The sequence below is a fragment of the Dermochelys coriacea genome, chromosome 27 (genome assembly GCF_009764565.3).
Source record: "Dermochelys coriacea isolate rDerCor1 chromosome 27, rDerCor1.pri.v4, whole genome shotgun sequence".
NCBI classification, from domain to species: domain Eukaryota; kingdom Metazoa; phylum Chordata; order Testudines; family Dermochelyidae; genus Dermochelys; species Dermochelys coriacea.
In genome coordinates, this window is record NC_050094.1 from 6,125,322 (window position 1) to 6,149,640 (window position 24,319).

At 41.7% G+C, this 24,319-nt stretch overlaps 1 protein-coding gene across 1 annotated transcript in view; it reads left to right on the forward strand.

Moving 5' to 3' along the window:
- Nucleotides 1-24,319, forward strand: part of TLK2 (tousled like kinase 2) — a 54,304-nt gene that overhangs the window by 16,818 nt on the left and 13,167 nt on the right. The window contains 12 exon segments of the mRNA XM_038385639.2: nt 30-73; nt 1,389-1,484; nt 5,135-5,302; nt 7,965-8,060; nt 9,580-9,672; nt 11,356-11,466; nt 12,451-12,587; nt 14,438-14,590; nt 21,337-21,403; nt 22,987-23,084; nt 23,472-23,515; nt 23,518-23,552. Of these exon segments, the coding sequence (XP_038241567.1) occupies nt 30-73; nt 1,389-1,484; nt 5,135-5,302; nt 7,965-8,060; nt 9,580-9,672; nt 11,356-11,466; nt 12,451-12,587; nt 14,438-14,590; nt 21,337-21,403; nt 22,987-23,084; nt 23,472-23,515; nt 23,518-23,552 (1,142 nt within the window).

Sequence of the window (24,319 nt, forward strand, 5' to 3'; positions counted from 1 at the left end):
TTTGCCTTCCTTCTCTGTTTCCCTTTCAGGAAAAGGCACGCCTAGGGGACATAAAATTAGTGATTATTTTGAGGTAAGCCTACTTAAAATTGAATTTTCAGAGAAATCTGTTCTTAAATCCTTGTTTGAGGTATCTTTTTTTTTTTTTTTTTTTTTAAATGGAAAACTACACTGTAACTTAAGTTACTCTCACCACTGCATTAAATCATAGCTTCTGGTGTAAGTCATTCACTGTATCAATCTGATAGGCTTCTGAGTTTGATTAGGGCAAAATATTTGAATCTTGTTGCTAAATTAAGCTAATTTCTATTTAATTTAAACAATTGACTGCCCAAATGTTATAAATATCAACACCTTAAAACAGTTTTGAAGCTGACTTCTATTGGGATCTGAACCTTGCCTCATGAGACTGAGCCCCCTTTTGGCAAGCCCACTGCAGTTGTATTAAAAGCCCCAGTCCTGCAAAGGAATCTGCCAACAGAGTCCCGCTAACTTAAGTAGGACAGATCCTGTTCAGAGTTAAGCAGGATCTTAAGTCTTTGCAGGATCAAAACTAAGAAGTTAGCCCCACTGAGAGACCAGCTCCAAGCACAGAATGGAGATATCAAAACAGTGATGGGTACCTCTAAAAACTTTAAGAAAACTCTTTTAATATATATTCTTGGCACTTTTTCTTTCCAAGCATGTACAAATTAGAACTTGTTACTTTTTTCATCCCTAACAACTTGTTCTTCACTTTATTCTGAGTAGTTAGTTGGCTTGGAGTTAGCAGTGCTTTTGCTAGCACCTCTTCCTTACTGTCTTCAGACATTGCTGAGTTAAAGCATGGCACAGTCCATAGTACAGGAACATAGGAACTTCCATACCAGATCAGACCAGTGTTTCAGCAAATCTGATACCCTGTTCCTGACTGCAACAGATGATTCAGAGCAAGGTGTATATCTTCTTCTCCCCATCCCCTCACACACATGCATGTGTACATAGAGTGCACAATTAGACATACCTGCCGTGGGGAAGGTCTTCCTAAACCTGGATTGTTAGAAGTTGACTTATCCTGAACCATATCCCTTGGTTTAAAATAAGAAATTCTATCTAATGTAGCTGTGGATATTTAACCATTGAAAGCATTCACAGTCCCCTCTTGGTATTATGGACATAATAGATAGTTTGTGCTCATTTCTTTTGTAAATGGCCAAACCTCAGTCAGTGAATTTATTTTTTGTTGCCTTCAGTGTCCACTAAAACAGGTTGCTAGGGCTTATAGAGAAGGTCTTTATACTTTAAGATAAATATGCAGCTTCTCTCTCCTCTTCTCCCCCCCCCCCCCCAATCTTGCTTAAGCATAGTATCTTTATGAAGTGATTGATCATATGTATCTTTTTGGTCAGTTTGCTGGGGGAAGTGGTCCAGGAACCAGTCCTGGCAGAAGCGTGCCACCTGTCGCCCGATCCTCGCCACAGCATTCCTTATCCAATCCCTTACCAGTAAGTATTCCCTCTGAGGAAGGTGCTAAATGATGCAGTGGATATGCCCCAGACAGGAGAATTTTCTGAGCAAATAGGACAGAATGTTACCACAGTTACTGAAAGGGACTTGGATTTTGTTTAGTCTCTGAATTAGTTTGTGATCCTGCAGTCTATACAAAGCTAATAAACTGGATCATAGCTGTCCAGGGCCTGATGTGGGCATGTTTGTTTCCAAGGAGCTAGTCCAATCTTAAACAGTTTATCTTACACACTTCAAACCCCAGATACCATTTCTTGATACAGCATAGACGAGTTCTGTCTTAAAGGGTTGTGGATTGGCCTATGTTCCTAGTAATAGAAAAAGTAAAACTAACATTTTCCATTCTGTCATTCTGATCACTCTGCTTGTCTGTTGCATCCCTCTTCCTGCACAGTTTTGTCTTGTCTATTTCGATTGTGAGATATTTTTTTTTCCAGAGAAGGGCCCGGCTTTCAATGTCTGCATGGTGCCTAGCTTAGTGTTATCCTGCTCTTCGCTGGGGTTCATAGAGCTGCTGAAATACAAATACATCATTGTTAGTGCTGAAAAATATTTTATTCCACACTGATTTTTCAGATGCTTGTAGCTTTTGGGGGTAATCAGTAAAAGCGTTCCAATGTGTGTGCATGCCCATTCCCCGACTTCTTTCACTGAGAAAGTTTCGTTGTGCCATTTGCCATTTGTCCCTTTTGCAAGGCTCAAATGTGAAGAGAACCAATATTTTAAAAAACTTTAAAGATATTTCAGAAGCTGCTTTTCTGTTATGATCATGTAAGTACCGTTAAAAAACACCCTTTGAATATGGCCTGGACCTAATCCTCAATTTTTCTTGAGCATTAGGAGAACAGTGTGGCAGTTTGGAGTCTTTTCTGGAGCATAGTATACTGACAGTAAACCAGATACAATGAAGCATATGAGCTTTTCTGGCTAGTCTATTTTGAAGTCATTTGCTTACCTCCTAAATTCATATTTGTCTAAATTCCAATGCTGAGTGCTCTGGGACCGTACATTGTACCCTGCAGAGTGCCACAAAAGAGAGAGATTGGCCCTCAGAGTCCATCATAATAACCAGATCTGAATGAAAGCCTTCCAGTGCGGCCTTAAAGTTAATGGGGAATTAAAACATAACAGCACCTCCCCTATTTAAAAAGAAAAGTTAAATGCAAAAACTGCTTAATGACACCTCATGGAAGACACTTTACATGCACAACATTCAAGACAATTCTTCTCCCCAGAATCTGGGATCCTGTGGTAAGTGCATAAGGGGCAGTCATTCCTTGAGTACATTTTTTCGCATTTTAATATATTGAGTATATAGAAACCTGGAGAGAACCCACCCCATGCAGTCAAAACTGATGTCACAGGCAGCATCAGCTAAGTCCTTTGTCTTTTTTTTTTTTTTTTTTTACAAAGGTGCTTGTTATGAGTCTGTTGGCAGAACACCGTCTTCAGGAGCTATTTTGGGAGCACAAGCATGCATGTCTAATTGTCCCACACCCATGTGCACTGCAACATGTGTCAGTTTAGAGGGCTGGCTGGTGCTCAGCCCTCTGACTGAGGCTGCTTGGCTATTTCTTCCCCTCATGGTCCCAGGTGAAAGAAACAGAACAGTCCACAATCACCAGACAAAGTAAAATAAAAGCATAAAGGAAAAGGAGAACCTGTAGGTGGCTTCAATGAGGATATTGGCCTCTTAGTTCAGAGGGGCCGGGGCGGTATCTCAGTTCACCCCCGAGTGCACTGGTCTCCAGTGGACGTCTCTCATTTCCCATCTTAATGCAGGGAATCCGTGTTCTGCTGTCTGCAAGGGCTGGGGCTCAGTTGGCTCTCATCCTCTCTGGGAAGCTCAACAGCCTGCTCCTTTCTCAGAGTTGCCCCCTTCTGAGTGGAGTTTCCCCCTTCTAACTCCTCCTCCAATGCTGGCATGATTTGCAGGCGTGGAAGGACAGGATCACCCTAGCCCAAAGCAGCTCCTTAACCGCTTCCATGCTGGTGCGGGGTTTTATTTACCCTGTCACAGTGCTCTTCAGATTCCTTGTCTTCAGTTCTGGTTCTCCTTTCTCCTGCACTTTAACTTTATGCCTGTATTGTGCTAGTAGCATGCATTTGTAAGACCATTGCTTTGGCTACAAAAGGAAAAACCAACAGTAGAAACAGGGAAAAAGAAGAGAAAACTGAATATCACTCCCAGTTTAGGGAATTAGTGTGTGAGTAAGGAAGGTGTTAAGCACTTTTATGAAAAGACTGTAGTGGTTATTCATACTGCAGGGTAAGCTTGTCTGTGCCCAGGGCTAAGGGAGGAAAGGTAATATCTTTTTAGTAAGGTTGCTCAGCTTTCCTAGACTATCCCTAGCCTACTTCAGATCCCTTTATCCCCTCAGTTGTAGATTTCACAGCCCTCTGCTCAGATTTCAGCTCTTGCAATGTTCCCATCCCATAAAGCTTTCTATCCAAAAGGAAAGTAGTGTTTGTAATGCTGGGCAGAAAAATTTTTTTGGATGAGCAGTTTAAAAAAAAAAAAAAATCTTTAGTTCATCTTTTAAAATCTGTGTCTTGCCTTTGCGGCAGTTGCCTAGCAGGAGAAGAGGCTGCTGGGTGGGAAAATGTGTAGTGATGAGGAGGGAGAAGTTTCCATGTACAGTGTTTTAATGAGGCAACGTGCAGTGCACTGCTTCAGAGAACATCTGATCAAAACTAAGTTTAGGGCCACCACAATTTTCTGTGTCTGATTCAGCCGTGTTCTGTGCTGGCTCCACTCTCCTGACCCTGAGTGCTGTACAAACAAAGTTAGATGAGCAGTTCTCAGACTTTAAGACCTATCCCATCACACCTAAAACAGTCCAGTACTTGGCATTCTGCTGTCGTAATTAATCAGTGTAACTAATATCTTTTCTTCTGATGGTACCAAGCCATGCACAACAGTTAGAAACCCACTGTACAAGATGTGAAAGTGGTTTCTTCTTAGCTGCTGCATATGGGTACTTCCTGAAATAGGGCTAGTGTCTACCTATCTTAAGCAGTTTATTTTTGCCATTAAAACGGGGGCCAGGTTGCTCTGACTCCTGGATCCTGATCATGGTTCAGTTGCTTATCTTGAGCAACTCTGCCTCGATTCACTTATCTGTAACATGGGTATACCTGCACCTCTTGTGAAGTTGGATGGTTGTTAATGACTTTGAAAAGTACTAAGCATTTGTAGAATGAGGATGATACTGACCTAAAGTGCACTGAGAGCTATAAGAGCTAAGGATCATTGTTCTGAGCCTTTAAAGAGCGCAAAGGCCTAAATTAAAATAGTCTGGTTAAGGCTTTGAGTTTCCAGCTCTTTGCTTGAATGGCCCCAAAATGTGCAGACGTGGAGAAGGGCAGTATTTCCGTTAACTAGGAGAATCCTGTTCTGCACGTTCACATGCATTGCAGCACATTTCAAACATGTTATTCCAGTCACTCCTATTGACCTCTGCTATCAGAGCGATCTTTCCAGGAGCCCTGCCTTTGTTAACAGATCCTCTCTTTGCTAGCTCTCCGTTCCTGAGCTGCTGCTTTGCTGACAACAGTTTTGGCAGAACCAGAGAATCCTTTTTTTTTTTTTTTAAAGGTTTATTGTATTTTTTTAAATGTATTGCAGCGGCGAGTGGAGCAGCCACTATATGGGGTAGATGGCAGTTCTGCAAAGGAGCCGCAGGAAGAACACTCTCCTCTGCCAACGCTGATGTCTATGATGCTGGCAAAACAGCGGCTTGAGAGTGAGCAGCTGGTACAGAGGGGAGCTGGCCTCTGTTTTGCTTTTGTTTCGGTGAGCAGTTTTTAAAAAACCCAAGCCCAGGGCAGAGGCTGTTTTAAGGGATTGGGAATGGGATGTGGAGTCTTTCAGCTCTAGGGCTCTGGTTCACATCCAGCCTGGGTTATTAGTGACCGTCTTTACCATCTAACAGCTGGTTCGTGACCTATGTGAAAAGTTGCTGGATCTCCAGACTTGCCTTCTGGAGAAATCTGTCTGGTGTAGATGCTTTTATTTCAATTTAAGAAGCTAAATTGATAAAGCTGAAGTAGATTCCTGACTGATTTTAGGCTAAACCAACTACTCTCAAAGCTGGAGTAATTGCCAATACAGCTGAGAGACCAGGTGAGTTAGGGAATATCTTTTATTGGACCAACTGCTTTTGGTGAGAGAGACAAGCTTTTGAGCTTACACTGAGCTGCTCTTCAGGTCTGGGAAATGCGCTCGGCGTTGCAGCTAAATACAAAGTAAACAGATTGTTTAGCATAAGTAGTTAAACATATTTCAGGGGACCATTCAAAGGTGAAGAGGCCTGTTAACACCTCTCCATCATGGGGAAGTAAAGTTGGGGGGGGGGAGCTGGCAGAGGGGGTAAGTGGGTTATATGGCTGTAATAAGCCATAAATCCAATGTCTCTATTCAGTCCATAACTTTCAGTATCTAGCAGAGTTGTGCATTTAAGCTCCCAGGCCAAACAAGGACACTTTGCCAGAGAAGTAGATCACCTCATGGAATGGGCCACCCAAATACCCCAAGTGAACCTGCTTCAGTACAGAAATGAAACCCCCTCCAGCCGCACACTTCTAGTTGTCATTTAATTGCAGCAAGTGAGTCTTAGGTTGGGCATTAGGAAAAACTTCCTAAGGCTATGTCTACACTGTGCACCTTACAGTGGTGCCGCTGCAGCCAGGCCATTGTAAGATGCACGGTGGAGACAAAATAAAATCACCCTGAACAAGGGGTGGTAGCTTCATCCGCAGGGGAGCGGCTCCCACGGCTCTGTCGAAGTGCTGTCCACACACGTGCTTTTTGTCATTAAAACTTTTGTCATTCAGGATTTTTTGTTTTTTACAGCCCTGAGCGACAAAAGTTTTAACAATGAAAGTGCAGTGTAGACAAAGCCTAAGTGTGAGGGTGGTTAAGCATTGGAACAAATTGCCTAGGGAGGTTGTGGAATATTTGTAATTGGAGGCTTTTAAGAACAGGTTAGTCCATCACCTATCAGGAATGGTCTAATTATTACTCAGTCCTGCCTTCAGTGCAGGGGACTGGACTAGAAGATGACCTATTGAGGTCCCTTTCAGTCCTACACTTCTATGTTCATCATCCTACACTGGAACCCATACAGTTTATCATCAAACAATTATAACCCATACTCAATGGGGATGCTATCCTGAAAGAAATCTTTTCTGAATCCCCCTCTTCTGGCCTTCAAACAACCACCCCCTACCCAGCCTCACTAAGCTAATCATCAGAAGCAAGCTCCCCATAGACCAGAGCAGACCAACTCAAAGCAGCATCAGACCCTGCCAGCACAACAGATGCAAAACCTGTGGACATATCTCCACTGCTGCAATTATTAACATCCCCCACAGCACTCCATGGGTTCAAGATCCATGGGTTCTACACGTACCTATCACGTGTGGTGTATTAGTGAACTAAATACCCAATAATAACAGTGGGTGAAATGAGACAACCACTGCACTCTCAAATGACCTTTCACAGAAAAATGATAAAAGACCAGTGGGTGAACAGAGCACAAAGCGATAACTCTATATCTGACCTCTTCTCATCCTCAAAGGAAAACTGCAGGACACCTTCAAAAGATGAGCCCCTCCTAGCTTTTTTTTCTTTTCCCCACTATGATGGAGAGGTGTTAAATACTTATGCTAAACAATTTATTCCACCTTATACTTACTGTGATATTCTGAGTACATTTCCCAGACCTGAAGAAGAGCTCTGTGTAAACTCAGAAGCTTCTCTCTCTCACCAAAAGCAGTAGGTCCAATAAAAGATATTACCTTACGCATCTTGTGTCTCTAATTTGCTGGGACCAACATGGCTACAACAACACTGCATAAAGACAGCTGAGAACATTGATGAAATGTTACTGAAGTTATATTAAAGTTCATAGAAATGTATCTTTTACAGTATTGCCAACCCCAAATGTTCAAAAATCATGTCAGGCTCACCAAATATCATGAGATTGGCTTTAAAATCATGAGGGTATTTAAAAATAATAGATTTGGCATTTATTTGCTTGCTGCTTTTTTGAGGCTGGGGGAGGGAGTGTCACATTTTGAAGCTTTCTCCACAGCCGTGAGGTCTAGAAACTTACTTTTTCTTAAGGAATGAAGGACAAAATTGTTGCACATCCACTTGACTCCAGGAGTTGGGGCTTTAAGGAAAACAATAATTATCATGAAACTTATGATAAAATCATGAGAGTTGGCAACACTGCAAGTTTTAACAGATTGAGCTGGGCTTTCTGAAAAGGATCGGTTTTCCTTTTGATAGCCCAAACCTCTGAAGCACTTTTTAAATGGTTTTAGCTGAACAACATGGTGTTGAGACCAGAAAGCATCTTCCATATAAAATGAGGAGTCTGTGTTTGCATGAACAATTGCAGTCACGTTAATACCTGGTAGTATATAATTATGCTGGCTTTCTGTTGCAGGCCCAGCAAGGCAGCCCCTCTTCTACCGGATCAGGGAACACAGAGCATTCCTGCCCCTCCCAAAAACAGATTTCCGTCCAGCACAAACAGACACAGGTATAGGCCAATAAACAGTAACGCACGTTGCCCCTTTCCATCTAAGCTTTACATTTTGGTGCAGTTTCGGCATTGGAGGAGAGAAGAGGGACATGAGTCTTGGTAGGTGGCAACCTAGTGACTTCATCAAAGGACTGCATTTGGACTGTTGGATCTATTTGTGGCACTGGCAGTCTATTGTCACCTTGAACAAGTCCCATGACCTCTTTGTGCCTGTTTCTCACTGTAAAAGGGATACTTCCCTACCTAACTGATGATGGTGATTACTTGCTCTTTAGAACACTTTGAGACCTGATAAGACATACTCGGGGTCTAACTGATTTTCATATTTTGGGTCAGGAAGGAATTTTTCCCCAGGTCAGATTGGTAGAGATCTTGTGGGATTTTTTTTACTTCCTCTGCAGTGTGGGTCACTTGCTGGGTTGAAGTAGATTAAATGGTGGGTTCTCTGTAACTTGATGTCTTTTTAAGTCAAGATCTGAAGTCTTCAGAAGCTCAGCCAGAGGTCATGGGCCTATTGCTGGCATGGGTGGGTGAAGTTCTGTGGCCTGTGATGTGCAAGAGGTGAGACTAGATCAGTGGTTCTCAACCTGTGGGCCACTTGCAGCCTAATCAGCACAGAGCTGCAGCCCATGTGACATCCTCAGGACCATACAGGTCGTATATTGGATGCAGCCCATGATGGTAAATAGGTTGAGCACCACTGGACTAGATGACGATGGTTCCTTCTGGCCCTAAAGTCTGAGTCTAAGAAACAATTGTCAAATGGTATGGGCTGTTCTTTCCCACTGTACCCATAATTCCTGTTTGTTACAGGGAATCAAATACATAAGTTTTCAGAAACAAAGACTTGTATCTGATTCTGCTGTTAAAAGGGAACAGTTCAATTAGAGGAGGTTATTTAAAACAAGAGCATACAAATGGAAAACAAACGTCAGATGTAACACTTCCCCCATAAGGCCGTCGTAGGGCTGTGTGAAGACTAACGTCCTGTCTAAGCCAATCTGAGATCTTCAGTGTGTGCAGTCTTACTCTATCTGCTGAAATTTTAGCTTGGAACTGAAATACATTTGAAATCGTGGCTGAGAGGCTGTGCATTTTACGCCTCCTCTCATGCTAGCTGTGTTGTTGCCTGGGAGAACACTGAGAACCAGAGGCCTTAAGGGCACTAAACAAAATTTGGGAATGCAATACAAGCATCTATATTTACAACAGAAGGTGGGGCTTTTGCAGCTCTTCAGATGCCACTGCGATTTCGGTGTTTCCCATGGCCAAATTTTCTAACACTTGTCTGCTCATATTGTCTGACCTTCATGCTAGGGGTGTGCACCCTGTAGAATGAGAAGAGTGAAAATAAATCCTGGCTTCACCAGAGTTCTAGAATGCACAAAGCCCCACTTTCTAGAATAGACTATTGAGAACAATGACAAATGACCAAGATGAATTTATAGCAAGCTTTCTGTAGCTGAAATATTACCTATTTTCATCTGACTTCGTTTTGTGATGTTTGTCTCTGCAGTCTGACCTCACAATGGAAAAAATATCTGCACTAGAAAACAATAAAAACTCTGACCTGGAGAAGAAGGAGGGGAGAATAGATGACTTATTAAGAGTAAGTGTGAACATGAAAAGGCTCTTGTAAAAACCTGCTTTTTGTAGCATCCTGGTATTGCAAGAGTGGAACACGTGCGCAAATCAGTCTGCAAATCAGGATTTTCTGTACTACATTTGGGGAAACTGACACTCGTAGAGAAGGAGATAACGTGAATACCTTTTCAAAGGATAATTGGCAAATTGGTTAGGCTGAGAATAGGAGTTCTTGAGGTAGAAGCTATGGGGAGGCTTGCCAGTATATGTAGAGATACCAAGTATAGCAGTTAGGCTGATCTGATGGGTACAGCTATTCTGTCTCATTATTTGTAAGTAAAAGAACTTCTTCTGAAGAAACTGTTTCATTCTAAATGATGAGATCTAGTAGACTTGTCACTTGACTCTCAAAGGAAGTGATGGAAGCTATCCTCTAAATTAGAAAGCATATAAAGCACTAGAAAATACGCAGTGGGGCAGGGAACCCTACCTAGAAGACTCCATCGGACACGTAGGCATGTCGTCTACCAGAAGAAAGCAAGAGTCAAGGAGTAAAAAGCAAAACTGAACTTTTCCTTTTATTCCAGACTCTTCTGTATTGAAAATATTCCATAAAAAATGCTTGTTTCTGACCACACTAAGGCCCTTATTCTGCAAAGGCTATACTTGGGTGTCTGGCCTCCATATCTAGGAGAATATGTATGTGAAAGAGAGATGCTTTTTATGGCATGGTCAAAAACTTGAAAGTTTTTTGTGGAACACTTTCAAATAAACCAGGATGACAAATAATTCTGTTTTCTAGTGACCTCAAGAATAACTCCTAAATTTTTTTTTAAGAGGCCTACACCACTTGAGGCTTAATTGGATGCCGAATGACAGATTTTTCTGTTTTGTAGGTTTTGTTTCTGTTTTCTGTTAACACCCATGCAACCTTGATGTTCTTGAAACACATCCCAGTTTCCAGAAAGAGAGTCTATAGCAGGGCTGACCAGCTGTGCCAGAGAGCAATCCTACAGCTGAAAGTGCTGCTTTCATATTGCTGTTCCCGTCAGTGTTCAGTAGAGAGGAAGGAGGGTCCGGTGATTATTGTGAGAGCCTGGGACTTGAGACGCTAGTTCAGTTCACTGCTGTGCTGTAGACTTCCCATGTGACCTGGGGCAAGTTACTTATGCTGACATAAGCTGAAGTGTAGACATAGCCTAAATTATGTCGCTCGGGTGGGAGGGTGAATAAATCACCCCCCTGAGCGACATCAGTTACACAGATCTAAGTGCTGGTGTGGACATAATTACACCAGCCCCCACAAGTGGCAATAGCTAAGCTGACAGGAGAGCTCTCTCCCGTCTACTTAGAGCGGCTACAGTGGTGCAGCTGCACCACTGTAAACTCTAGTGTAGCCATGTCCTTTGTCTCTCTGCCTCAATTCCCGACCTGTGAAATAGGATATTGCTTCCCTACTTCCTACGGTGTTGAGAGGTGCTCAGATACTCTGGTAATGGGACCAGATACGTACTATAGAGAGTGGATTCATGTGGTCTTTTATCTTGGCAACAAGTTGGCTGCTAATTTGCTTTTCTCTGACCTGTTCCCTGGAGCCAGCTGAGTAGAGTACCTTTCAAGGTGATACATGGCTTGGCTTTTTCAGGGCAGCCTTGAACATGGAAAGTTTGTATCTAGTCTTCGCTGACCTTGTGTACTTTCTTTTTAGGCCAACTGTGATTTGAGACGGCAGATTGATGAACAGCAAAAGATGCTGGAGAAATACAAGGAACGGTTGAACAGATGTGTGACAATGAGCAAGAAGCTCCTTATAGAAAAGGTGAGCTGCTAGCTTTCCAAGTCTCTGTATCCAGATCCACCCGGCTTTGAAAAACACTCTCTGTCACGCCTGTCCTGAACTCTGGAAACTTGCTCTTCAGAATGGAGTGAAACTTGTAGCCATTTGAAATACAGAATTAGAGCTGTGCGTTTTGAATTATTTCTCTGAAATGGTAATGGGCAATGGCTTTCAGAGTGCGGAGCCTTTTGGCTTAATTTCTTCTGTCAGCCTCAAAAGGAAACCAGCATCCGTTCGTCTGAGCAGAATAGCCTGAGTTGTAGCATCTTATAATTCACTTGGCATTACTTGCTGTGGATGGTCACATCGGTATAAAGTAGCATCTGTGATCCTAGCAGTGCAAGAGAGTATTGGAGGAGACTACACAAGAAGGCACCATGGCCCCGTAAATGGGGGCAAGGACTCAGAGCTAGGTGTCAGATGTGTTTTGTGACTTAGGGGAAATTGTTTAACTTCTGCCTGTTTCTAGCTGTAAAATGGAGAATGTTCTTGTAAGGCACTTTGAGTCCTAGTGATGAAAGCACACTATAAAAATACTAGATTATTGCTTACCAGCTTTCAGCCTGCTTCAGTGTTTAAAGACTTCATTACAGTTAATGTTTTTAATTTAGTCCTTTTTTATATACTGTTAAACCATTTACATCTGATGCGTGAAGGTATCAGGAAATATTGTGGCAGTGTTGAAAACTTGTTTGAATTGCTTTAGTTGCAGCACTGATTGGTCTTAATTGGGCATGACCTCCTGTCTGTGAAAGTGAGGGATTTGTAACTAGATGGAGCTGAATGTTTGTAGAACAGGTGCTGTGCAAGCTTCGCTAACTGAGCTTTGCCAGTTCATCTTGATCCTTGTCGATGGCAATATTAAGAGTTGGCTAAGAACAGAGTATTTAAAATACTGCATAACTCTCAGCTCAGAATTGATCATTAGTGCTGCTGATTCAACACTTCTGTCTTGTCTTCCTTCAGTCAAAACAGGAAAAGATGGCATGCAGAGACAAGAGCATGCAGGATCGACTGAGACTGGGTCACTTCACTACAGTCCGGCATGGGGCCTCTTTCACCGAGCAGTGGACAGATGGCTACGCTTTCCAGAACCTCATCAAGTAAGAGTAGATGCTCTCTTGTCTCTTTCTCATGAGGCAGAAAAGAAAATCCATCTCTCGTTCCTCTTATCCCAAAGCACTTTTGACTAATACGTGAGCTATATGAGGTGATCTCTACTGCCCTTTAGATTGAAACTGAGCTACTATTTGACAATGCACAAACAATACTAGACAACATTTTTAGTCCAGACAGTAAAGAATATTCTTCCAGTAAAAACTCTATTGCAGTTTAAGGAGTCGGAATCTAATTACCAGAGTTGGGTGTAGCCAGAACGCTGGGCTAATGCTGCCTCTCACAAAAAAGGCCACAGTGACTATAAGTAGTCATGGCCTCTATCTTACACCCATTTGAAATACAGAAAAGATAAAGATTGAATGAGTTAAAGGGACACAACTTAAATTATATAGTCTTAATTATTACCTTACCTATTGATTTAAAACAAATTTACTTTTAACTCTTTGCAACTCTCTCATCTTGCTTCAGAGGAAGGCAAAACCATTCTCAGTGCACCTGGCCAACTGTGCAATCTGGGGCAGGGGGAATAGGACTGGGGAAGAGGGTAGGAATCCAATCCTGATTCTGTCTTCAGTCTGCTTAAACCTTGGATCTTTAGATGGATTTTCACAACTGCATGTGTTATGATTGGTTGCACCAGGCTGTGTGTATTATTTTAAAGAAATTTTAAAAGAGAAAATCCACAATACTTTACTTTTTTTTTTTTCTGGCAACAATGTTCAGAGAGAAAGGGAGCTGCATAACCCTGGAAATGACAAAACCCTTTTACACAAGTCATCAATAGAAGTACCCTGTAAATTTTTCCTGCCTGACCCAGGCCATTAAGTGGGACTTCTGTGCAAATAAAACATTACTTCATGTGAGATTTATTTACAAGCATGCAAAGACAAGAGCATGCAAAATCCTCTAAGATTGAGTCACTTTTTTGTAGTCCAACTTGGGAACCCATTTCATCAAGCAGTGCACAGATGGTCAGGGGCTTTAGAATCTCCTTTAAGGGACGAAGTCCTTTGTTTTTTGCTGCAAGAGACATGAAAATAGAGGTGCTTTTGAAAGTTTTACCAGCAATCTCTAACTCTCATTTTGTGACTTAACTGCCAGAGTGTAATTGAAAGCTGATGGAACTTAGCCTCCAAAGTAATTTTGGTGCTTTTCAAAATTTTACCCTGTGTTTTAAATTAAAATGACAGGCAGCTTTAATGATAGCTTTCTTCTGAAAGAAGAAGGTCCATCATTGGTGGAACTGAAATAGGTTTGAGTTGCTTTAAGAAGTTGCCTTTAAAAGCTGGGGATCATTTGACCATAACCCTGCAGTAGAGGGCTCGCTTTGCAGGGAAGGCAGCGATCTAGAATAGATCCTTTTAGGGACCTATGAAAAGTGAGTGGGGTAGCTGACAAAGCCAACCTCCTGTCATGGCGAACTGTAAATCATGGTTCATTCCTGGGTTTTCTTTAAGATGATCTCAACTCCTCACTAGTAGAGAGATCATCACCTGCATGATTATGATGATTTGGGCACAGGATTTAATCCGTTGGAGGGTTTCTCGTATTTCAGCAAATGAAGACTCCCTCGATCTATAAATTGACTAGCCTTTATCAAGTTGAAGGATTTGACATCTCCCTTCCACAGCTGGCATGTCTTTCGATACTTTGTGTTAAACACTTGATTTACTCATCCTAGGAGAAATGATTTTGAAAATCATTTTGCTAATCTGGGGGGGGGGGGGGATACTAACAACAGGTATGTACGTGTAGTTAGTCATCTGTTTCCATTACTTGTATTTTTATAGTCTCTCTGCCCCTTTCTCGCCCCACCCCACTCCTTCTCCCCAAGGCAACAGGAGAGGATAAATTCCCAGCGGGAGGAGATAGAAAGACAACGAAAGATGTTAGCAAAACGGAAGCCACCTGCCATGGGACAGACCCCTCCTGCAAGCAACGAGCAGAAACAGCGCAAGAACAAGACCAATGGAGCAGAAAATGAAACGTACGTGACATGGCTTTGTATTGGGGCATTCCAGAGCAGCAATGTTTTTATAGGATATAGATATCTTCTGGAAAATGGAATACTGCACTCACTTCTAAGCTTTAATGTTTATCTCCTAGACATTCCTTGTAAAAAAAATATTATAGAATAAATCTAGCATTCCAGAACTTGTGGCTGCAGCCCTAAATATTTTCCATTGGAGTGAAATAGGGATCAGTGTTGCTCATAGTAAGTTGGGAGAGTAGAAATTTTTTTTTCGTGTGCAAGCAGTATTTTTTTTAAGCATTGCAGCTGCATCTGTATGTAGCCTCAGACTTGAGAAATAAATGGTGCAAATTTTTTGTTCTCTGCTGAAATTTTCCAATCAGATTTATCAAATAATCTCTCCAGATTCCATCACAACTGTGCATTTCACACCTTCCAATAAAGAAATGGTATATGGGTTAGTAGTATTTATCCCGTTGGGCTTTCTTTGGAGGATTTCAAAAATAAATCTGATATATTGGGGAAAGATTCTCCACATAATATAATACATAAAGCTGTCCTTTCTATCTCCAAAGCACTTGCCAACATCAGCTAATTCCACTGGTGGGGAGGGGAAAGATCATGCTCTTTTCTCTTGTGCACAAGATGTTGTTTTCAGTGAATTTATTGCTCTCAAAACATGCCATCTTGACCCTGCTGGGGACTAAAGCCATTTTTCTCCAGAACAATTTAGCACGGATAGTGGTGAGTCTAGGCTTCGCTGCCTCCCCAGCAGGTGTTGGTCCTTCTTCCAAGCCAGGATTCTCTCTGAGGATGCGAGGGGTGGAGTTCAGTCTCCAAGCCCATTTCCTCCTTGTCTCTTCTGCTGACACTACCAAGGTGATCAATTACTAAGTGTGTTGGTTCTCTTGTGATAAGGAAACCTACCCACTAGGAAGTAGACTAATGGCTTATCTACACCAACCTATAGTATGCGGCAAGCTGGGGTGTGAATCCACCATTCACTAGCCCTCCACAAGCTAACTGTCCGTGTGCACCTTGCTGACATGCATTAACAGTTACTTCATGTGCTGTGATCTAGTCCTTCTTGAAACAGAACTAGTTAAAGTGTAAAAAGAAAGAGTACTTGTGGCACCTTAGAGACTAACAAATTTATTAGAGCATAAGCTTTCGTGAGCTACAGCTCACTTCATCGGATGTATTTGGTGGAAAAAACAGAGGGGAGATTTATATACACACACAGAGAACATGAAACAATGGGTTTATCATACACACTGTAAGGAGAGTGATCACTTAAGATGAGCCATCACCAGCAGCATTGGGGGGAAAGGAGGAAAACCTTTCATGGTGACAAGCAAGGTAGGCTAATTCCAGCAGTTAACAAGAATATCTGAGGAACAGTGGGGGTGGGGGTGGGGGGAGAAATAACATTGGGAAATAGTTTACTTTATGTAATGACTCATCCATTCCCAGTCTCTATTCAAGCCCAAGTTAATTGTATCCAGTTTGCAAATTAATTCCAATTCAGCAGTGTCTCGTTGGAGTCTGTTTTTGAAGCTTTTTTGTTGAAGGATAGCCACTCTTAGGTCTGTAATCGAGTGACCAGAGAGATTGAAGTGTTCTCCAACTGGTTTTTGAATGTTATATGTCAGCAGGGTCTACATGGACAGTTTAGAGTAGGCTAGTGTGGGTAGATTCACACCCAGCTTGCCACACTCTAAACATTTGGGTAGACAAGCACTCTGTTCAGTTGACTATCTGGGGCTTCCATGAAGCACTTGGCTACCAATAACCAAGGCAGCAAACAAACTACTGACTAAAGGTGAAAGGCTCCATCCCCTATAACCCACGAGCCATTTGTTCCCTCTCCCTGCCGCTACTCCAGACATCTCTTCATTCCTGCCATGTTTCTATCTCCCCTCTTCCCTTCAGAGTTCCTTTCATTTTGTGCTCCTTTCATTCCTTTCCTCTCTTACTCCTTCAGTCTTTCTCCTTGGTTCCTAGAAAGGTCCATTCCACACTTGAGTCCCATGTAATCTTCCTTATTACAGTAAGCCAGGATCATAATTTTGAATGGCTTTCTATATTCATGTTGCTAAAATTGCTTTATGGGGATTGCATGACTTAGTGGAGCTGATGAGAGCCAGGGCCTTTTCTGCCTTCAGTCTCTTTCAGAGTGTGCCCATGTAACAAAAGCTGCCACTGCCTTTTGGCACTCACGATAAAGATGTCAAAGAACTAAATGAGCCATGGAGAGAAATCGCCTCATTAATGGGAATGGTGCTTCCTCTTTCATGGGTGATGTGTGTGGTCTGGTTGAACTGTAGTGGAACGTGTTACCTGTGCTTAGGCAATAGGACTTCATAGCAAAGATAAATCCAAAACCATCAACTGTGGCTTATGTAACAGATGTCAGTTACTATATACTCCTTTATGGTAACACCAGTATGTATCAGCACATTCACTGAGGTCTGGAAGTGCAGACTGAATGTCTATATGTGATTATTTTAAAATCTTAGGAAGAATAAAGACTTTTCACAGCTTGCAACTATAAATTTGAAGGCACAAGAGAATGTTTATGGCTCTTTCCCACTTCCTCTAGAAGATTTGCCACTTAGAATGTATGGCTAATAAGACCAGGCCTGATGATTGGGAGGGGCAAGACTTTTAATCAGGTGGTTTTTGTGCCAGATGCAGAATCTTAGGCTAGGTCTACACTACTGTGGTAAGTCAACCTACGCTACGCAACTCCAGCTACGTACCTTAGGTTGAGTTATCATGGGGTCTACACCACGGGGGGTTGACAGGAGAAAAATCTCCCATCGACTTACCTTACTCTTCTCGTTGGAGGTAGAGTACAGGGGTCGACTGAAGAGCGATCTGCAGTCGATTTGGCGGGTCTTTATTAGACCCACTAAACCGACCGTTGGTGGATCGATCTCAAAGTGTCTATTCCTGCTGTAATGTAGACATGCCTTTAATGTAGTTAAGTTATGTATGTCCAGATGGATCTGCTGTTTCTCATGCCTTGTGAATAGCACCGATATTCTTCAAGTTTAGGGTGGCTTTTTAGTGGTTAGCACAGTTGCTGGAGACATCTTGTAAAGTTGGCTGGCACCAGGCGCATGTGGTCAGGGTGGAGTTTGTTAGCCTACGAAAACTTTGCTCTCTAAATGAGCTGGAGCAATTGGTATAATCAGAGTAAGCTTGGTTTTTACTAATTCGTTATGTTGTAGCGCTTGGTTCTACTGGAAACAATCCTGATATTAACCAACATTGAAGCTCTCACTGCAGTGTATGGAGTCCAAGGCAGTTCAGGGCTGAAGTTGATATTCCACTAACCTTTCCCCTTGGGTCTCGGCATTGTGGTATGTAAGAGATACGCAAGCTTCCCGCACTGTTCTGATAAACTTTGCTAGAGTGGGGCAGTCAGAATTTTGAATGTTCTTGTTTCGTCAGTATACGTCAACATAGTATGAATGTGTTTGATTTTTAAAAGCAGTTGCCTGCTAACTAATTATATTATGGGTATATGTCGGCAGTGGCCAAACTTCCTGACCCTCCGAGCCACATGAGATAATCTTCAGAAGTTTGAGAGCTGGGTGCACCTGCCAGGGCTCGGGGCCTCTGCCCTGTGGCAGGGTGATGGAGCTAGGGGCTTCAGTCCCACAGGAGGTGCCTGCCGAGGCTTGGGGCTTCAGCAAGAGTGGGGCTGAAGCCCTGAGCCCCATCAGGTGCCTTGTGCTGGGCTGCAACTCCCCCCCCCCGCTGGGTAGAAGCCTCTAGCCCCACCCTCCTGCTGGAAGGCAAAGCCCCAAGCTCCCCCTCACCCCCCCCAGTCTGATAAGTGGAGGATGTGGGAGGCTATACAAGCCACATTTTAGGCACCCCTGGTTGTATTTAGGCTGGGGGGGCACTTTTGCCCTACACAATAAGTGTTATATTTTGATACTTTCAAACTCAAACTGTTTAGTTGTAGGTGATTCTTTTAATTTGTATTTAAATTTCTCCACCCTTGAAATAGTATTGTTTCCAAAGAGGGTTGTGCACATCATCTCCTCTTAAAGTAACTTTGTCAATCTTGTAAAATTCCCTTTGCATGCTTTTCAACTTCAAAATACCTTACAAAAATAACTTACTGCAAAAACTAGGATTTATTAACCTCATTGTATTGCCTTGGGCTGCCCCAAAATGCAATTTCTGGCTGACAGTGTAGACAATTCTGCAGGCTGAAAGTCTGGGGTTTTACCTACAAACCATTTCAAGGGTCATGGTGGATTCTCCATCACTGGCAACTTTTAAATTGTGATGGGATGTTTTTCTAAAAGATCTTCTCTAGGAATTACTTTGGGAAGGTTCTCTGGCCTGTGTGATACAAGAGGTCAGACCAAATGGTCTCAATGATCCCTTCTGGCCTTGGAACATATGGAAAAAAATGGGGTTTTCCTTCAATCGCCAGTAATAATCTTTGAGTGTTTCTCAAATTCCTCCTCCTAAAAAATAGCCATTTGTAGTGTTTTAAAAATTGCCAGCGTAGTGAATTGTAAATGCCATTCAAATTCAGTGGGAGTTGAGTGCTAAGTCCTTTGGGATCCTTTTAAAAATCCCACCCTAACTGTTTAGAACTCAGTCTGGGGGTTTTGAGCACAGATGTATCCTCTTGTTTAGAGTGCCTTAAAAGGGAGGAAAGGTGCTTCTGTGGTAGGAGCATTGAGCCATGATTTACCCAAGAGTAGTTATGAAATTCAGTCACCTCCTGAAAATAGGCATCTATAATGTAAACATAGACAAGACTGTAATTTAAGGCAGGAAGCTGAATTTGTAGGGGTTTTTGTGGTCCAGTGTGTTCAGTAGCATAGCTCAGCCTGTCACAGAGCCCTCAGCTATAATGGAAGTAGTGTATTTCAAGTGTGTTTATATTAAATAGGACAGTGTTTGTTTATTTTCCAGCCTTCTTGGCTTTTTTAAAATACTAGAATCTAGCATGTAGCTATTTCTGGAAATACTAGGCCAGTGATGGTCATTCTATTGCTTGTCTGAAATAGGTAGATTGTCACTGTTTAACCCTATCTGTCTCTTACACACAGCCCACATTTGGTTTATTCAATTGTTCAGGTACCCCAAATCCTGCAACAGCAACCAGTTGTCAAAGCTTGCTGAAAACAGTGTTCAGTCTGGGAAGGCTTCTTTAAAGCAAAGTAAATTTGAGATTACAGAACAATCTGGATTAACTGGATCTGATTTAAATGTAGGTCATTTTATTTCTTGAGAGCTTGTGTTGTAATCTGTTCTCCAAGGAAGAACTACCAATATGCCACAAAACTTTTTGTTCCAAGTCCCTCTGTAAACATTGATGGTATTGGTTGTATTTTTTAGTACAGTATGTTAGTTTGGAAAGTAGTGATGTTTTGCAGTAAGGTGGATTTACAAGGAGAACCTGCATCCTGAATATGGACTAAATGCTTGCTCATACAATGGTAAAGCAGGCAAATGCCAATTACACTTACTGTTCAACTGTAGCTGAATTATAGCTACCACTAAGAGCTACCCATTCAAGGAGCAGATATATTAATTGGGAAATTGAGTAATCCTGGCTCTTATGTTTTAAGGGCTAGCCATTGTTTTAGGAAATGTTTGTGGAGGAGGGCAAGTTGGGATTATAAGGTCCTTCTAGGCTGCTACGCACCCTTCTGCAATTGCCTGGCATGCCCACTGCTATAATCAGGCTGTCTCCTGCATTCCAGGAGGTGTACAGGAACAGAAGACGCTAGAGATGGGCAGGATATGGCATAGAGCCCAAGCGTTCTGCACAGGATGTCTGTGTCAGCATGGAGCTCAGAGAGTGGAGCTGCCTTCTAACACTCAGTGTGCTACTGAGTTGTTATGGAAATGAGAAGCCATAACATTGTGGAGCTGAGGAGGTGCTAGAGTTTGGGAGGAGTTGAGGCTTCTGTCAGGGGGAACAAAAGGAGGAGATAATTAAAGCTGTATATTCCTGTCCACCTCGCTCCCCATATAAATCTTGTGGGTATAACATTGTCAGGCCGCAAGTAGTAGTGTGCTTTCTACATAAGTCAGTTGGATCCTGAATGAATTCTGAAGAGATTGAAATTCATGTAATATCGCATCTCGGGGGTAGTTCTTGGAGATTTGTAATGAAATCTGATCGAATAGGTTTTTCTTTAAAATAAATAAATACAAATAAAAAAACACGGTAAATTTCAGAAATAAAACAAATCAGAACTTCAAAAGTGAAAGCTTTCTGACGCAATGTTCAACTATTTACACATATCTCCTCTTGGTGTACTTTGTTAGAGTAAACCTTAAAAATTAAATATGTACCATGAAATAGACTTCAGACATGTGCAGTGCTCTATTACAGCATGTCAAGACTGAGCACTATCTTCAGTATGAGAGAGACTGCAGAATCTGCGATATACAAAGTTCAAGGTTTCAGAGGTTCAGAGTAGCAAAACAAGTTCAAACAATCTGTCAGTTGCTGGAAGGATATAGCATGTGATGGCTCCTTCCTATAAGTGAGCAGATTATTAAAGAAGTTGTATTTGGCCGGTACACTGACAATAGTCCATCTGCTGGGCAGAATTGCACTAGAATGGAACTTACTTACCAGTGCCGTGGTAAATTGGCTGCATTGAAGCTTATGTCCTGTTTAGACCAGCCTGGCTACTTGAAACTGTAACAGATACTGTGCTTATAAATGTGTTGGATATGTCTGTGAAATTGTTTCTCTATGTATGCAGGTTAACATTGGCTGAATAGCATGAACAGGAGGAAATCTTCAAACTCCGACTAGGTCATCTTAAAAAGGTAAATTAACTCTTTACAGCAAAGCTCTAAGAAGCACTGGGCCAGCGACATATGAACAGTAGTGGTTGCTATCTTTGTGTAAGAGCTATTGGCCTGAATGCAGAAAAGGAGACAGGCACCTAAGTCCCAGTTTTGCCTCCACTGCGAAGCACAAAACTCTTGCTGAACCCTGTAAGCTTCCTAAACTTACCGGCACCAATGTTTTCAGGGTAAAAGTTCCCAGGGTGCCTGTGTTCCTGCTTTGGGCATATATATTGCTTGCCTCCCTCTATGCCGGAGGTCCCCAAAGTGTGGGGTTGTGCCCCTCCCCCCACATGGGAGTGTGGAGGAAACTCCAGGAGGTAAGAATGCTCAAGCCATATTTATCCTGTAGCTTCCTCCATTTTTACTACCAATGGAGGAATCACAGGTCCACTTATTGTCAGTATAATATGTAGCCCAGAACAGAAGAATCCATTTAGAACTTGACCTTTACAGAAAACAAAGTAATGCTCTAGGATTGTCTCTTTGTCTGAGGCTGTGCTTACCCTCCTCCACTTTTCGGAACTGGCTTATTTTTAATCAGTGAAAATGGAATACAAGTTGAAAAGGAGTGGAGTCTAATGTAATAATCTACATATAATTTGAAACCTGGTGAAAGCTGTCAGTAAAAGCTTATGTACCCTGATTCAACCTTCTGTGTAAAAGGGCAGAATCAACTACTTAGAATCTTCCTTCCTTTCTGGGGTGAAGTTAAAACTACGTGCAGCACAAAAAGCCAAATCTCTGGGTAGCCCACATCCTCCCACTTCCTGGGGACATTTTGTTTTCTGTGGCTCTTCTGGAAACCACTGGGCTTTTTATAAATCTGAAAAGATATCAAGATGCTGCTTAAGATATAAAGCTACAGCTCTGTTCCAGAATCTGTGTAACTTTTAGGAGGATCTTGGCTGTTTTTATCATCAGTTTTCAAAGTAGCAGCCGTGTTAGTCTGTATTCGCAAAAAGAAAAGGAGTACTTGTGGCACCTTAGAGACTAACAAATTTATTTGAGCATAAGCTTCGTGAGCTACAGCTCACTTCATCAGATGCATTCCGATGAAGTGAGCTGTAGCTCACGAAAGCTTATGCTCAAATAATTTGTTAGTCTCTAAGGTGCCACAAGTACTCCTTTTCTTGTTATCATCAGTGATATTTGTTAGACTCCACATGACACACTTTAAACTTTCAGATTACCTGCTGTTAATCTTCCTGTACAATTCTAGGATACCCTTTTTGTTTGCACTGAAAGTGTATCATTTAATCAGTGTGTTCCTAACTGCTGAAACTGAGGAAAAACATAATTCACATATTGGCTGGGGGAAAGGTGAAGAACTTGTATCAACTCCCACCTGTAGTTCCGATGCATAGTCACAAGCAAAAATCCCAATAGTCCCCCCCTCCCCCACACACACACACAAACTTGCTATCTTGAAGTTGACTGTAATCATGTTTTCATTTTACCAAACCCGTGATGTACTATTAAATTCCAGTTATGTGTCCATAAATCAGGTGAAACTAGCTACCAATAATGTCTTGAACTGCTTGTCGTCTTTTTTCATACAGGAAGAAGCAGAGATCCAGGCAGAATTGGAACGACTAGAGAGGGTTAGAAATCTACATATCAGGGAATTGAAAAGGATACACAATGAAGATAATTCACAGTAAGCACTGGGAGTGCCATGGGGGGGAGAGAATAGGCATCATAATGGTAACTTCTCAAGGAAAGCTAAATTCTCTTTAGGTACATTTGTCTGGTAATGGGAATGCCCATGCTTAATTCTGCTTTTAATATCCTGCCACCTACTGAGATATACAGTTGCTGTGCTGACTTAAAAGCATTTGTGTGTCAATATGTAGGATTTAGTACTTGGGAAGCTTTTGCAGTGTCCAGTGGTAAATGACTATCCAATCATTGTAAAATTGTACATAAATAAACTTAACCACCTTTTGAGTCTTAATTTGAAGTGTCCTGCTCTGAGCTGTGTAATAGCTGTGACTTCTTATTAGTAGGTGGCATTACCATTGTCAATGTTAAATTGTCCTTCCAGATTTAAAGACCATCCAACGCTAAATGACAGATATCTTTTGCTACATCTTTGGGTAGAGGAGGCTTCAGTGAGGTATATAAGGTAAGTTGGAAGAATTAGTCTGTTATATTGTATTTTGAGTCTGCACAGAAATAGTAAAGCAAAATCTGACATTTTGTTCTTTCAAATGGAGAGTGTATGTGGTTGTGGGGGAAAAATGTAGAAATACATGTTGCATCTGGCTTTGATTTAGACAGCAGACTTGATATTTAGTTTCTGTTCTCCGCAAGCTTTTATTGAAACATGCATTTGTTGGGGAATGTCACACTGGTATGACCAGGAGAATGACAAGAAATACCTCTTGAGACTTAAACAAGTGTTAGAAATCTGTTTTAAAAAGGTGTATTTGAAATGTCTACATTGCTTTAAATCTGACACATTATTGTAATGAAAGAAAATAACTTCCTAGACTTAAAAAATGAAGGCTGTGCCATATATTCCTGGAAGTGTTTTGTATCCCACCATTGACGTGCTGAACAAACAATCCTTAGTCACATGGGTAAGGATTATTTAGATGATGTTGTTTTGCAAGATCAAGACCTATGATGTTTAGACTAGGCCATGCTGCTAATTGGAGAGATAAGAGATTAATTTTAAATAATTGAAAGCAACTGTTTCCCCAAGCAATCCATATGTGCCCTGTAGTTCATAGACTAATATAAGAATCAAATTGATTAAATTAAAATATAACTGTATAAATTCAAGTATTGGACACTTATATGGATAACTAGACTATCTAGAGCCATCATATTAAGTTTGAAAAGGGATATTGAACCTCATGTTTCAGGATTTAGGGTAATCTCTAACAT